Source organism: Chionomys nivalis, chromosome 7, assembly GCF_950005125.1.
Source record: "Chionomys nivalis chromosome 7, mChiNiv1.1, whole genome shotgun sequence".
Taxonomy (NCBI): Eukaryota; Metazoa; Chordata; class Mammalia; order Rodentia; family Cricetidae; genus Chionomys; species Chionomys nivalis.
In genome coordinates this window covers 57,914,474-57,930,706 of record NC_080092.1, presented here as the reverse complement: position 1 = coordinate 57,930,706, position 16,233 = coordinate 57,914,474, and the positions used below count along the sequence as shown (strand labels likewise).

Here is a 16,233-nt window from a genome sequence, read left to right as displayed (position 1 = left end):
TACAAATAATCCCATAATATTCCCCCTTTTGTCTAAATAAAAAGGAAAGGCTTTAACTCTAACATAATAAAACTATATACAGTAAGAACAATTATCAGGTAAGAATTGCATTTACAATATCCAGTCTATTTGTATTTGTCAAATTCAAAGAAAGTAATGTTATTAATCCTATCTTAGTGAGTACAAAGTTTTATACCTAAGCCATTTTCTATCATTACTTGTATTACCATCCTAAAAATATCTTTTTAGACCTTAAAAAATCTTCTTAGATAAACAACTTAAGCTTTTATGTTTCTTAACCTCATAAACTTTGTAACTCATATGTAAGTTTCTCTTCTGAATTTGGTAACAAGGAAAACTGTAAAACTATAATTATCTTCTCTTTAACCACATCAGAGACCTAAGAAGGATATAATATTATTTAAGTAAACAAGAAATGCAGAGCAAGCAATATTAAAAACTAAGAAACAACATAGACATCTGGCCTCCTGGACGGTCAACCATGGTTCCTCTGTAATTTTGGAACATCTGTCTTTGACCTACAAATCTAGAATATCTTGACAAACTTTTCTCTGAAGCAGGAATTTTGAAGGACTGTCCTATCTTGTCTTGGCAAAGTTCGACTATTGCTTTATTTTGAGTCCTTCTTGTCCAGTTTGGATAACACACTGTCAGCAGTCAAGGCAAGGGCAATTTTTTGCCCAGTAGTTAACTTTGCCACAATAGAGGTTCTTTGATGTCCATCACCCTTTTTTGAAGTAAATTGGTGCTTCCAGGAGCAGACAAGTCTCACTGCCATGAAAAGCCTTAGGTTATTAAAACATCTTAAATGCCATATTCTGTAGGTCTCTGAAGTATTTGAAGACCACCTATCAATCTAAACTATATCTCTGTTTCACCTTGAAAACATATCTAATATGACTACAGGTTTTATTATTATAGATGACTAACTACTAACCTGTATTTCTTAATTATTTTAAATAGGTTTCAAGTACTAGAACTTTGCATTACATTTTTAAATAAGCTGCATAGGTATAATACCTAAAACAAGAATAGAAAAATCTATACAGTATAACAAAAATAATCTTAGATTTGTATCAATACACAAAAATCCATAACAATGTAAAATATTTGAGATTAATAGTTGTTTTTTGTTTAAATGTAGATTTAATAATATTCCCTTTTATTCTATCATTTCTATATTATAGTTCCCCTTTTCCCCCTTCAGAAAGAGATTCTTGAATCTAATATCCTTTGTTTAGTTTTTTTTATGACCATTACCAATAACAATTTGTTACCAACCCCCCTAAATAATGACAAACATCCATGCCCCACCAAATGACCAAAAACCACCTCCCCACCTCTTGGGAATGTGAGTGTCATGTTCTGTAGACTGTTTTCCATTGTCTTGAGGTAATAACATCTTTAGGGAACCCCGAGAAAACTGGGATAATGGTCAAGCCCTGGGAAAACTAGCTGTAACATTTCTTGTCCGGTCTCCTTGTGATGGGAAAGTGTAGAGCTTATCTGAAGTCCTGGATAGAGTAGTCTGTGAGCCTGGACCCTCTCAGCTAGCAGTTTTGAAGCTGTTCTGGATGCAGAATTTTGAGGAAACTGCAACAGAGGCACTCTGAGAGGCTGAATCACTTGGAATGCTTGTCTTTATTGGTCCCTGGTCCTTTTTTTTTTCTGAAAACACATACAAACTTTTAAAGGTAACATATATATCTATATTAACACAATTATGGAATGTGTGGTGTGCACAAGTTAGCTAAAGATTATTTTTTGGTTCTATTTTTGAGCAGATAAAAGACATTTGTCAATTTTATAAGTCCCTTTGGATCACATAACCAAACTATAATATAAATCTCTATCCATATGAAAGGCGTGTAATAATAAGTCATAAGCCAACAAGATTTATCATGTCTCATCCAATCTCAAAGTGGTTCCCCTACCAAGGAATCATCCTAGAGTTTTCTGTTTTGTTTTATTTTGTTTTTTTTTTTTTTTTTGGTTTGTTTATTTATTTTTTTGATTTTTTGAGACAGGGTTTCTCTGTAGCTTTTGGAGCCTGTCCTGGAACTAGCTCTTGTAGACCAGGCTGCCCTCGAACTCATAGAGATCTGCCTGCCTCTGCCTCCCAAGTGCTGGGATTAAAGGCATGCACCACCACTGCCTGACCATCCTAGAGTTTTTTGACAAGGCCACAACTGGGATTTACGGACTTCCCACCTATCCCATCTCTGTGGAACAGTCTTTTACTTATAGGAAGAATGTGTACCTAGCATTTGTAAGTCTTGAAACCAAATTATTCTGTTCTGTTGACCTGATGGTAAAGGTCATAGATACAAAAAAAATTAATATTGGGAGTCAGGTTAATTCCAGAAATGGAGAGGCAGAGGTAGGTGGATCTCTATGAGTTCACGGTCAGCCTGGTCTACACAGCAAGTTCTGGGCTAGACAGGCAGAGCCACATAATGAGAACCCATCTCAATAACAACAACAACAATAACAATAATGATGATAATAATAATAATAATAATAATAATAATAATAAAATGACTTTTCCTTTCTATGTTTATCTTCTTCTGACAGCACATATCTTTCGTAAAGTATAAACAGTTATATGGTCCTCTCTACACTTTTAATGTCTTGATGATCCTTTTTGCATAACAGAATCTCAGAGTACCTCCTGAGAACTGATTTTAACTAATTTATTGATCATAGATTTAAGAGACGATTATTAGTGACCACTTTGTAATTTTTAAAAACACAGGTTGAATTGTCTGTCTTCCCAGGGTGTTGCCAATGCTTTCAGCACTGCCTATCACTATGTGCACAGCAGGGAGCATGTCCTGCACACTGTGATCACTGGCATCAGGTGGCTCTTCAGCATCACGTCTGGCATCAGCTCCATCACTACGTACTTCATTGAACCTAGCTCAGAGCAGGTAGGCAAAATCAGGCCATATTAGACCTTTTCAATATTACACAATTATTAAATATTAATATCTCGCTAACATTTCAGAGTGATCTTTTCAGGGATGTGGCTCAGTGGAAGATCACTTACTAGCATGCTCAAGGCTGTGGGTTTGGTCCCAGAACCGCACACACAAAAAGAAACAAGCAAATAAAATTTTGACCCTCTCCCCCAACTCAAAACTCTTGGTTGCACATAAGAAGAATCTATTACAAATTGCTTTAGGCAAAAGGGAGTATTGCTTGAACAAAATAAAGAAAGAGCAAGTCAGTTGGGGAAGTGGCTCAGAGGATGCAGACACTTTTTTGCAGGTCTGATGAGTTCGATCCCCGGATCTGAAATGGTCGTAGGAGAGAATCAACTATAGAGACTTCTCTTCTGACCACCACACATGAGGCACACATAACCCGTACACACATACATGTAGGTGAGAAAAACAGTGAGTGAGAATTTAGTTGGTTTCCAGTATGACAAGATCCAGGACCTCCTGAAGATAGACTTTCTCCTTAAGGCAAGTAAGATACTTATGAAAAAAATCCAGTTTAAAAGTTCCAGCATTTGGAGGGTGGGGCTAGAAAGATGGCTTAGTGGTTAAGAACACTGGCTGCTCTTGCAGAGGATCCAGGTTGAGTTCCCAGCAACCACGAAGCCTCTTGCAACCATTTGCAATTCTAGTTCCAGGAGATCCAATACCCTCCTCTGGCCTCCACAGGCCGCTGCATGCACATGGTACACATAAGCTCATGCATGCACACACCCCTAAATATTATAAAATAAATAAATAAATATTCCAGTTTGGGTGAGCTGGACAGACAACTCAGTGGTTAAGTGCACTTATTATTCTTGCAGAAGACCTGGGTTCGATTCCCAGCACCCATATCAAGTGGGTCACAACTGTCCATAACTCCAGTTCCCAGGGTTCCAACAGCCTCCTGTGTCTTCTGTGGGCACCCGCACCCATGAGGTACACCTACAGATAAGCAGGCACACGTACATGCACATGAATTATAACTTTATTTTTAAGCTTTAATTTTGAAACCTATGAAGGAAAACTTGTTCTGACTCATCCTGGGATGCATCCAGCGGCCAAGGAGGCGGCACATGCCAGAATCATCTGAGTCAAGGAGGAAGCGGGGAGAATGCCGCTCTCAGACAAATTACGTCATAGTAATAAACATTTAAAGGCTCCTTGTCTGTATAATGAAAGCTTGCTCCAGGTTTGCTTTGCTTCTTTCTACTCATCTTTAGCTTTAGAGTTTTCCACACCATGGGGCTGGATGAAAAGGCAACATCTTTAAAAGTAAATAAGACCAGATATGATGGACTTCAGAGACTGAGGCAAAAGAATTGTGGGTTCAAATTCAGTCTGAGCTATATAGTGAGACCTGGTCAGAAAAGGAAAGAAATGAGGCCCCTGTTTTCCTCTCTCTGTGGCTTGGCCAAGCTGCTGAGGCCTTGGGAATAGAGAGCAGATGCACAGTACTCTTGATGCCTGGTAGAGATGCTGAGGATATCTCGTCTCTGCATCATTCCTGGGGGGTAGATTGGGAATAGGAGTAGGAACTTTCAGTTACCCTCATACCTAGAGCAATCCACTCCACCTATCAGGCTACCACCCCAGAAAAGGCCAAAGTGGGGTCTGAGAAAGATTTAGAAGCATTTTTTCAGGGTTCTGAGAAATAAAACATCTAGGGCAAATGGCCAAAATAGTCAAGTCAGTCAACAAGAAGCATGAGCTTCCAGTGCTTAATTTTAGTATCGTGACAACATGGGCAAAACCACGAGGACCACGGTCCATCTGCGCAGGGCCATTTATAGCGTGGAAAGACCACGCTGAACGGTTAGGGAAAGGCAGTCTGCCTTGAATCGAGGTCTTAGTGATGGCATTACAAGACAGAGACCACAACAGCTCTCAGAATCTGGTTCTCTCTTAACCACGTGGGTCGCAGGAATCAAACTCAGGTTATCAGGCATAGCAGCAGGTGCCAAGTTCCTGCACTCACTGAGCCATCTCACCAACCTCCCCCTTCAAAAAAGGGTTTTTCTTTTCTTTCCCTTTTCTAGACAGGGTTTCTCTGTGTACCCCTGGCTGTCCTGGAACTCATTTTGTAGCAGGCTGGCCTCAAACTCAGATATTTGCTTCCCTCCACCTCCCAAGTGCTGGGATTAAAGGCATGTGCCACCATGCCTGGTTCCAAAGGGGTTTTAAATATAATTTGAAGCCGGGAAGTTGTGGCGCATGCCTTTAATCCCAGCACTTTGGAGGCAGAGGCAGATGGATCTCTGTGAATTTGAGGTCAGCCTGGTCTACAGGAGCTAGTTCCAGGACAGCTAGGACTGTTACACAAAGAAACCCTGTCCTGAAAAAAACAAAGCCAATAATAATAATAATAATTTGAAATATCTGTTGGATCTCTAGGTGGAAGTGTTGAATGAGCAGTTGGGTGCTTGAGTGGGGTAACAATGATCTTGCTAATTTGGTAAAGTCGTTTCACTACCAGTTGTCAGTATTTTATCCCTGCCTCTGTGTTTGTAGGCAGAAACTGCTCCTCCTTTTCCAGGTCACCCAGACCCGAATAATCACATAGAAACTACATTACTTACAACACTGTCAATGGCTCAAGATTCTTATGAGATAACTCTTATATCTTAAAGTAACCCATTTCTATTATTCTGTCTATCGCCACAAGGCTGTGGCTTACCAGGTAAGGTTCCCACGACCATCTCCTTTGACAGTTACATGGCATCTCCTTGACTCTGCCTACTTTCTCTCTGTATTTCTGTTTGGATTTCCTGCCTGGCTTTACTCTACTAAGTCATTGGCCAAAACAGCTTCTTTAATAACCAATGGTAATAAAACATATTCATAGCATACAGAAGGGAATCACACATCATGTGTTCTTTTTTTTTTTTTTTTTTTTATTTTTCGAGACAGGGTTTCTCCGTAGCTTTTGGTTCCTGTCCTGGAACTAGCTCTTGTAGACCAGGCTGGCCTCGAACTCACAGAGATCTGCCTGCCTCTGCCTCCCAAGTGCTGGGATTAAAGGCGTGCGCCACCACCACCCGGCCCCACATCATGTGTTCTTAACAACATGTCTTAGTTTTAACTTCAAACATAATCTGGAAAACTCTTTTCAGATATCTCAAAGGCTCTGTTAAGGGTAAAGAAGGCCTACCAGAGCTTCCGGCCATGGCCAGCTTCCAGCTTCAGCAAATATTCTAACACAACATAATCCATGATACACTAATTCAATCCTTGTATGCCAAGGAATAATGGGAGAGAAATACTTAAAGTCTTTGTTTCAGTCTTGTACAATGAAAGAATTTCTGGAGGTTTCACCACCCCTGATTTCAAACTGTACTACAGAGCTATAGTAATAAGAACTGCATGGTATTGGCATAAAAGCAGATAGGTTGATCAATGGAATCGAATCAAAGACCCAGTTGTAAACCCACACACCCACAGATACCTGATTTTTGATAAAGATGTCAGAAATATACAATGGAAAAAAGAAAGCATCTTCAACAAATGGTTCTGGTCTAACTGAATTTTAGCATGTAGAAGAATGAAAATTGATCCATATCTATCACCCTGCCCAAAACTCAAGTCCAAGTAGATAGAAGACTTCAACATAAAACCAGATACACTGAACCTGATAGAAGAGAAAGTGGGGAATAACCTTGAATGCATTGGCACAGGAGACCACTTCCTGAATAGAACACTGTTATCTCAGGCATGAAAATGGACAATTAATAAATGAGACCTCATGAAACTGAAAAGCTTCTGTAATGCAAACGACACCATCAAGGGGTCAAGGACACCACAAGAAAACACACAGAACCAACTATTCAGTGCCCATAGGGCCTAAAAGAGATTGAACCAACAATCAGGGAGCCTGCACGGGTCTGACCTAAGCCCTCTGTGCATATGTGTGTGTGTGTGTGTGTGTGTGTGTGTGTGTGTTCTGTAGCTCAGTCTTCTTGTGGGACTCCTAACAGTGGGAGTGGGGGTTGTATCTGACTCTTTTGCCTGCTTTTAGGATCCTTTTTCTCCTACTAAGCTGCCTTATCCAGCCTTAATATTAAGGGAGGTGCCCAGTTTTATTGCACCTTGATATGCCATGTTTGGTTTATATCCCTGGGAGGCCTGTCCTTTTCTGAAGGGAAATGAAGGAGGAACGGATCTGGAGGGGAGGGAAAGTGGCCGGGAGGGACAGGGAGCAGAGAAGGGAGGGAAAGCTAGGTCGCGGTACAATACATGAGAGATAGACAGACACATACATAAATAAATAAGTCTTTGTTTTCTCCAATCCAACCATTACACTTCTGTAAGAGCAGATTATTCTGTGTATATAAGGAAGTAACTGTGGTTAATGACACAGTAGTCTTGAATCTGAGCCAGGGTGTCTCAGGCAGTGCTCCTTGGTGTGGTGTGGCACAACACAGTGCACATGTACCGTGTCACATGATGCAAATGGGCAAAGGCTGCCGGAAACATCTCAGTCATTTTGATTCTTAGCTAATTGTTGGTCATTGCACATCCAGAAACATTTAATGATGAAATTTTATGTGACTCCCCCGACCACATTTGGAGGTTGTGACGTACATTGAAGAGGCTAAAAGTTGAAAACTGCTTAGAAGTAAGGGAAGTAAAGATGAACAAGGAGAATGAGAAAGAATCACGGCATGGTAGGAGAAGAACCAGGGAAGAGTCAAGAGTGGGGTCCTAAAAGCCACACAAAGAAAAGCTTATCAAGAAGCGAACTTTATGCTGGAGAGCCCAGTGGTGAAGGGTGCATTCTACTCTCGCAAAGGACAGGAGTTCAATTCCCAGAACTCACATCAGATGGCTCACAATCAGCTTCAGGGGATCTGATGCCTCTGGCCTCTGAAGGCTTCTTCACTCATAGGTACATACCCACACATAGATATACATAATTAAAAATAAAAATAAATCTTAAAAAAAGAAATGCCCAGTGTAGTGACACGCACCTTTAATTCCAGCCCTGGAAAGGCAGAGGCAGGTGGATCTTCATGAATTCAAGGCCAACCTGGTCTACATAGTAAGTTCGAACCAAAGTAACACAGTGAGACTCTCTCTCAAAAAAAAAAAAGGGTGTTCAACAAATAAAAGGATGCCAAATAGCCAAACAGTAGGTGATGATGACCAGTACTTGACCAATAGACTTGAAGATGACCCTCTTAGACCTTGACAAGAACAGTCGTAGTGAAGTAGTAGGCCCATGACCTTATTGAAGAATGTTTTATTGCACCTATTTTCCATAGGTTTTTATACTTTTTTGAATGTTTTACATTGCTTTTTGTTGTTGTTTAGTGTGATAGCATCTCACCCAGGCTGGCTCAGAACTCCCTAAGTAGCCAAGACTAATGTTAAATTTCTGGTCCTCCCATCTCCGTCCCCCAAGTGCTGGGATTACAGGCTCGCACCATCGCAGCAGGCCCACGGTGCACATTTTAATATGAGGAACACTATGAACACACAGCTTAGCCGGGCGTGGTGGAACATGTTTTTAATCCTTGTACATGGGAGGCAGGGACAGGTAATCTCTGTGAGTCCGAGGTCAGCCCGGTCTACATAGGGAGTTCTAGGCCAGCCAGAGCTACACAGAGAGAATCTGTCTCAAAACAAAACAGACAAGAAGAAAAAAGCTAAACATACAGCTTTTTCAGATATAAAAATTATGTATTAAAATGATCTTATTGAAATTTCCCTTTTGGGATATTGTTCTTTAATGGTCCAGAATGTGTACAATGTCAATATCCTTAAAGCCAGAACTCACCTAAACTTCCCTTCTTTCCTCTCTTTATCCCACCCCAGAAGGTCCAATTACTGCTTTCTAATGAGATCACTTTCTCTTTCTCAGGAAGGCTATGTTTTACGCAAAATGATGGTTACAGAGTATCTCGGCCTAACAGAAATCCATGCGGAACCCCCAACCATCTCAAGGAAGTCGTGCATCTTCAGGTATAAGCCACATCCGGCATGGTCGCGGATCTGAAGACGCCGCTTCTGCCTTTATTGGCATACCTGTCCTAATAGCCCGTTTATTATTTTTTAAATTTACCAAACAACACTTATTTTGTTCACAGTTCTATGAAGATTAGAATACATGTGTTCTTCTCTTCTCTAGCCCAAACAGGAGAGGCAGCACATCGAAAAGAGCTGCGTCTGCCTCACTAGAGGAGGCGGCTACTACATTTCCATAAAAACCTCTCAGTCTCTCACTGAAGCAGGCATTGCAGCCACCCTGCCCGGCTCCCCAGCATGCTTCTGGCCACTGCTGCAGCTTCCTTGCCGGGAAACTTTCTCTAAGGAAGGGCCCTCAAGTGATTAGAGCCCCTTAGGAGTTACCCAAGATTTCCCTGAACTCTCCCACCCCAGATCCCCACCATACACCTAGAGCAACTGGCAGCCAATGACAGACTAGTGCTAGGACACACACACGCACACACGCACACACACACATGCACCACACACGCACACACGCACGCACACACATACACGCACGCGCGCACACACACATGCACCACACACGCGCGCACACGCATGCACACACGCACACACATGCACCACACACGCGCGCACACGCATGCACACACGCACACACATGCACCACACACGCGCGCACACGCATGCACACACGCACACACATGCACCACGCGCGCGCGCACACGCATGCACACACGCACACGCATGCACCACACACGCACGCACGCACACACATACGCGCTCGCGCGCGCGCACACACACGCGCACACACACATGCACACACATGCACCACACACGCACGCACGCACACACGCACACACATGCACATGCACGCACACTTTGAAATAAGACTTAGTCTTTGGTATAGTGGACATCTTAGATCTCCTTGGGGCTAGACTGGACAGGCTGGGTCTGCATTTCCTTAGCTTTTCCCAATCTGCCTAACCCTGCTTCCTCAGTCCCCTGGTTTCTCCAGGGAGTACTGCTTCTAGGGAGCCTTCCAGCGTTCCTCTAACACCCTTTAGACTATCAGTACATTAAAAACAAACAAACAAGCCACTTTCAGATAACTGCAGCTACCCTGTGTTAGCCAGTGAAGCAGAACAACCAGGGGCTGCTACCTTAGGTGAGATTTGTTGAAGTCTCTGCACCCCATAAACCTCTCCGCAGACGCAATAATCAAAATCAGACCAAATCAAACCGAATTAGAAAAATCCCGGGTTTAATGGATACCAATGCTCCCTGGTGACCTTCCAGCCCGCCAGAGAGGAGGCGGGAAAAGAAGACCAGGAAACCACGTGTTTGTTCTCTGGGGCGGGGGGGGGGGGGGGCAGTTTAAATGCCCTGTGGGAGTGGTCTTGAGCATCTCTGGGGAGGGGTCATCATTTGTTGGGCTTTCTCGGAGCTGGAGTCTGGACTGAGGCAACTCCCAGGAGAGGGGACTTGGAATGGAACTTTCCATCCAAACATGCCAGATTCTTTGGGTATATGGATGCCAGGGGCTAAGGTGAAGCATCCGCCCAAACACTTGTCAGGGAAGGCTCTCTGCTGAAGGGTTGTTCATGAAGAGAAACGTCCAACTGAGCTGAGCCAAGGGACAGTCACGTGAAACTGATGGGCGCAGCACTCCAGGCAGATGAAAGAGCAGTGGTGGGCGCACTGGGGCAAGGAAGGCATAAGAGAGAAATTCAGTCTAGTGGTGGAATGTTGTGAGCAGGCCGGCATGTAATAGGCCTGTACGTATTTGGTTTGGTTTCAGAGATTTCCTCTTTAAGTGCATAGACACTTCAGAAGTAATTTTGGCTTCTACCAGTGGAGAAACCCACATTGCAATCCCGCTTCGCGAAAGAACAAGAGAAGCTATGGGAGTCCTCGATGTTAACGTTGGCCAAACTAGGATGCTGGTGTATCAAGAGTATAAGGATCTTCAGAAAATGACGAAGATGATCCAGAATGCCTCCGATGAAATACTGGGCGAATTCTCTGGAGAAATCATAAAGAATGAGGTCATAGGTATTGTGGCTATGCTGACAGTCTGGATGTGTGGTTTGCTGGGAGGGAATCACAGACACTGAGGTGAAGGCCGTAGTTTCCACTGTGTAGATCTTTCCATGTGAAAAGATGCCCTTGTGCAGGCTTCCCTGGTGAGTATGTATGGTCTATAACCCTTTGCTAGGTTATAGACCATACACAGCCAATACACCATCCTCTCAGGACCTTAGCTTAGATGGTGACATGCCCCATCTGCTGCGAAACATATAAAATAGGCACTCTCCTTGCCTTTGCCGTAATCTTAGGAGGGCAACAGTCATAGCCCATTTCACAGGTGCAGAAAGTGAGGCTCAATAAAAATAAACATCAAATGGTAAGACTGGACTCAAACTTGGTTTTGGCTTAATTTGAACATCTTACTTTACAGATTAAAGAGCTGAAACCTACAAACCTAAAGTGCTTTTTTTCAAGGTTCAATAACAAGCCGCTGGCTGGGCCAAGACCAGTCCCGGAGTCCTCATGACTCTATGTACCCTTGGCTACTCTTAGCACAGCATCATCTTAGAGAGTGGCTGAGAAGAAGGCTTGCAAACCCCTCAGCTGGAATGAACTGAATAGATTTAGTCACAGTGTGTGGGATTAAAGTGGATCGATTGGTAGCTGCTATATAGAGTGTGATACAAGAAGGCCAAGTGTGGTGGCACCAGCCTGTGATCCCAGCTACTTGAGAGGCTGATGCAGGAGGATCACTTAAGATGATAAAATAAAGGAGGGAAGGGGAAAAGAAAAACAAAAACGCACATCCTGTAAGTGTTCCGTGTGTGCAGATCCTGAGACCTAACTGCTTCTGTCTGAAGCCCTGGGATTAACCCCAGAGACAAACCAGGCTCTCTACCACTAAGCTATGTCCCTAGTCCTATTTTTAATTTTTATTTTGAGACAAAGTTTCACTACATCGTTCAAGCCAGCCTTGAACATACTATAAAGTTCATGGAACACCTTGAACTCAAAATCCCCCAGCGTCAGCCTTCCACATAGCTGGGATTATAGGTCTGTGGTACCAGGGCCAACAAGAATAAGAACTCTGTTCCTTTAATTCCTATGTCTCACCAAAAAAGTAGGGATCGGCCCTAGTCCCACAAAAGAGTGTGTGTGTGTGTGTGTGTACAAGCATATATATGTGTTACATATATATTCAAAGGGCAATATAATTATAGTCGTCAAACTAAATCCTAACTATAAAACTCAGATTTTTAAGGGTTTTTTTTTCAGTTTTTAATTCCATCAGATATAATTCTATTTTTGCTTTTAATTTCATGATTAGAGAAACCAACATTGCTTAAAGTCATGAGACATGGTTCTCTTTTGCCTGAAAAAAAATAGTTCATACTATTTTATAATTTATATTACTATACTCAGAATCCTGTGAAAGAACAGTATATGCAGTTAGAGTGTGTGTAATTGCAGAGATGGAGAAGACGGGAGAAGTCACGCGGGCAGGGATTCTCTTCTTCCGCACCATGCTGCAGGAGCTTCGGGAATGCCTCCAGCTCCTCACGTCCATGGACTTTGTGTCGTTGCTGCTGTATGAACACAAACCTCACACGGATTCGGCGTACTTCCAGGACCTCGAGTCCCAGGATATAGAAGCCAATGTGGTCCTTGTGCACGACATCCTGAAAGGAGTGATCTTGTTTTCTCAGCAGGAGATAGAATCTTCCAATGACTTGGAAGAGTGGGAAAAGTGGAAGTTTGTGAGTTGGGCTGTCTTTTGTGAGTTTTGGAGCTTTTTTTTTGTCTACAGATTATAACGGCACAACTCACAGGCATACAAGATGCAGGAGCCCTCTCATAGTAAAGACATCCTCTAGCCCACCTCTGTGTTCCCAGACGACACAGCTGACATTTCTAAGCCAGTGTTTTGTATCTTTTCTCACAAGCCCTCTCCCCAGACTACACACCCCTAAGCTAATTCGTCCTGCCAGTTAAGAATGTCCCCTGCGGAGTTGTGTGAGCCGGTGAGCTGGGCCCTGTGTTTCTGCTGGTGATGATGGAACTTCTCTTTGTTTCTTTGTTCGCAGTACATTAACAAGTACTTAGTTGAAGATCTTTGTGTGTTTGATCCAACTGCTAGCAATGTGAAGGTTAATGTACAGCTTATTATGAACTACATCCAAGGTAAGGGTCTGCCTAGTAACGTAAATGTATACCAATAGAACTACATCCGAGGTAAGGGTCTACCTAGTAACGTAAATGTATACCAATAGAACTACATCCGAGGTAAGGGTCTACCTAGTAACGTAAATGTATACCAATAGAACAAAAACTGCGAGAGATTCCATTATAGTGAAACAAATGGTTCTTCAAGTGAATTTACATGAAAATAAAAATGTTCATGAGTTTTCTAAAAAGAAGGATACAATCAACAATTTGCTCGATCCCCTAAGGTGTCTGTGCCACACATTAAGAATTTAAAGGTGCCATCCCTACACACAGTAAATAAATAAATAAATAAATAAATAAATAAATAAATAAATAAAATGTAACCATAAAAAAAGGAATTAAAGGTGGGCCGGGCGGTAGTGGCACATGCCTTTAATCCCAGCACTCGGGAGGCAGAGACAGGCAGACCTCTGAGTTCTAGGCCAGCCTGGTCTACAGAGCGAGTTCCATATGTGCTCCTTCCTCAAAACGTACTCATTACGTGACTACACTACTCAAAATTTGTTAACATCTCACTACCGAGGAAGCTGGGTCAGGAGAATCACTTCAGTCCAGACGTTCAGGGCAGCCAGACACTACAAGACCTTCATCTCAAAGCAAGCAAACGAGAGCTGCAGTGAGGATTGGAGCATTAGGCAAGAAGTCTTCTATTTTTAGCTCCAATAAGGAACAAAAACATTTTAAAGAGCACTAGTGAGGCAGGCGGTGGTGGCGCACGCCTTTAATCCCAGCACTCGGGAGGCAGAGGCAGGCGGATCTCTGTGAGTTCAAGGCCAGCCTGGTCTACAAGAGCTAGTTCCAGGACAGGAACCAAAAGCTACGGAGAAACCCTGTCTCGAAAAATAAAAAAATAAAAAATAAAAAAAAGCACTAGTGTACAGAAGCTGGTAACACTAGCCTTTCAGAGAAGAGCCAGCGAGACTGCAGAGCGAGAAGGAGGCTCTCGGGTTGGAGGTAACTAGGAACCTGCCCCAGAGAATCAGCCATTCCTAAAAGCAAAGGAACAAATACAAAGGCATATTCCTGCACCGTGCATGCAAGAGAACTAAGGAAAGAATGCATTTTCCTCCTTGCAATTTAGGAAAAACTAATCACTGATTAGACAGAAGCAGAAAGATCTGCAAGTTCAAGGCCAGTCTGGTCTATGGCCAGCCAGTCAATACTGCACAGAGACTCTGTCTACAAAACAAAACAAAACAAAACACCCCAAATGGTCAACAGAAATAATACTCTGTGAAGTCTCTCCAAAAGAAAAAAACCAGCAATGGGGGTGGGGTGGGAGAACCGAGCCTGGAGCTAGACAGAGCTATAGACTTCTCTGGACTCCCGATCAGTTCCTCTCCTTCCCCTCTCTTCCCTTCTCTCTTATTCCACCAAGCCAGACACTTCCAGGCTTCTGTAATAGTTTAGGTTGAGAGGCACAGATCTAAGAGACCCCTGGGACAAGGGAGAGACAAAGGCAAGGGCGGGGAGGACAGCCGCAGACCTCAGACTGTACGCACAGGGGTGGCAGAGCCCTGAGCTGGATGGATGGTTATCACGGAGATGTTGCTAGGAAAGTGAGGTGCTCCCAGGAGTTTGAGTGTGCTTGGGAATAGCAGAGGACACGAGACTCAGGAAGAATTAATGTGTTCCTTGAGTAATGTGAGTCCGGCATAGAACTCCTCTTTGGGATGCTACATGGGCAACAGTTCATGACTCCGAGCTCATTCCTGGGAGCCTCTTCACGGGTGCCACAGGCCTGATTTAAAGTTCTGTTCAAGGGAATCAGTAACAACAGCAATAACAAACCTGAGCACTGTCCACTGTCTGCTGAATGTGCAAGCGCGCACGTGTGTGTGTGTGAGTGTGTGTGTGTGTGAGAGAGAGAGAGAGAGAGACTAAATATTGAACATGCTAGGCAAGCACTCTACCTCTAAACTACACCCCTTCCCTTCTTTACTTTTTGTTTTGAGACAGTCTCACTAAGTTGCCTAGACTGTTCTTGAACTCCATAGCCCAGGCAGACCTTGAACTTGTGATCCTCCTGCCTTGGGTCTTCTGAGGGGCTAGGATTACAACCCATCCACTGTATACTTTTATGTACTTATTCTATATTTGAGGACTTAAAAGTCCAGAGAAGTCTGTATCTGTGTCCCCAGGATGCCTAGCTCCAACCTCAGTCCCCCTGTCTCCAGTCTCTGGTTCCTCCTTCTGGAGAGAATGAACACCCTCCATGAACTGCAGCACCACCTCCTGTATGGGATCAATTTGTCTAATTGGTATTCTCTTTGGTCTCCACCAACCTGACACCTCCCTCAACCTAGGAGCAGACCTTGCTGCAGGGTTCCTTGTGTTCCTGAATGATGTTCCCCTTCTTAGACAAAAGCATAGGCACCTAGCAGTCTTCAGTCCAGTCCCTCTATCATAAGGAATCAGGATAAAGAGCAGGCCTTGCCGTTGCACCTTGCAGGTGCACCCTTAATAAGCCCATCCTCCACCCAGGGAGCGGCAAAAGGCTCCTTCTGTGGCGTGGCACCGATGTCTCAAAGGCATCTCTTCAGGCTCTGCCTCAGATTTGCCTGCTAGAGCCACCTGCTAGTGGCTCTGCTCAGAACACATGTAAATTTTCACCCCTTGCCCCGACTTTGAACTTGCTCAGCCTCTCTCAACCGCCTTGACCATGAAAGGACTGCCCGGGGCGTTTTGCTTTCCAATAGTGCCCTCAGGTGGCAGGAATGAGAACTTCAAGTAACAGAATGGGACACAGCCAAAACCCAACAGGCTTTCCTTTCATGCAACCAGCAACCCCTTCGTGTTATCAATCTCTATAGCAATCCACAAAGTTCATAGGTCACCGGACATCAGTCCTCTTTCATTTAGATGAAGTTATATCAAGAAAGTCTGAGCTTCGTGTTTAAGGGAAGGGGAAGTGTTCTTTGGGCACGGCTTCCTGTTTGTGTCGGGAGAGGACCCTTTTGGCAGGGCCAACTGTTATCCAAAATCTGTGTGGCCTTCTTGTAACTTTGAGGAAAGCTCCTATTCAGAA

At 43.4% G+C, this 16,233-nt stretch overlaps 1 protein-coding gene across 1 annotated transcript in view; it reads left to right on the top strand.

Annotated features, from left to right (window-relative positions):
• The window catches only part of Efcab5 (EF-hand calcium binding domain 5), a 110,655-nt gene that overhangs the window by 83,355 nt on the left and 11,067 nt on the right, over window positions 1-16,233 (top strand). Inside the window, exons 18-22 of the mRNA XM_057773948.1 lie at window positions 2,799-2,951; window positions 8,866-8,966; window positions 10,750-11,003; window positions 12,450-12,736; window positions 13,064-13,160. Coding sequence (XP_057629931.1) covers window positions 2,799-2,951; window positions 8,866-8,966; window positions 10,750-11,003; window positions 12,450-12,736; window positions 13,064-13,160 — 892 coding nt within the window. The remainder of the gene's footprint in view (window positions 1-2,798; window positions 2,952-8,865; window positions 8,967-10,749; window positions 11,004-12,449; window positions 12,737-13,063; window positions 13,161-16,233) is intronic.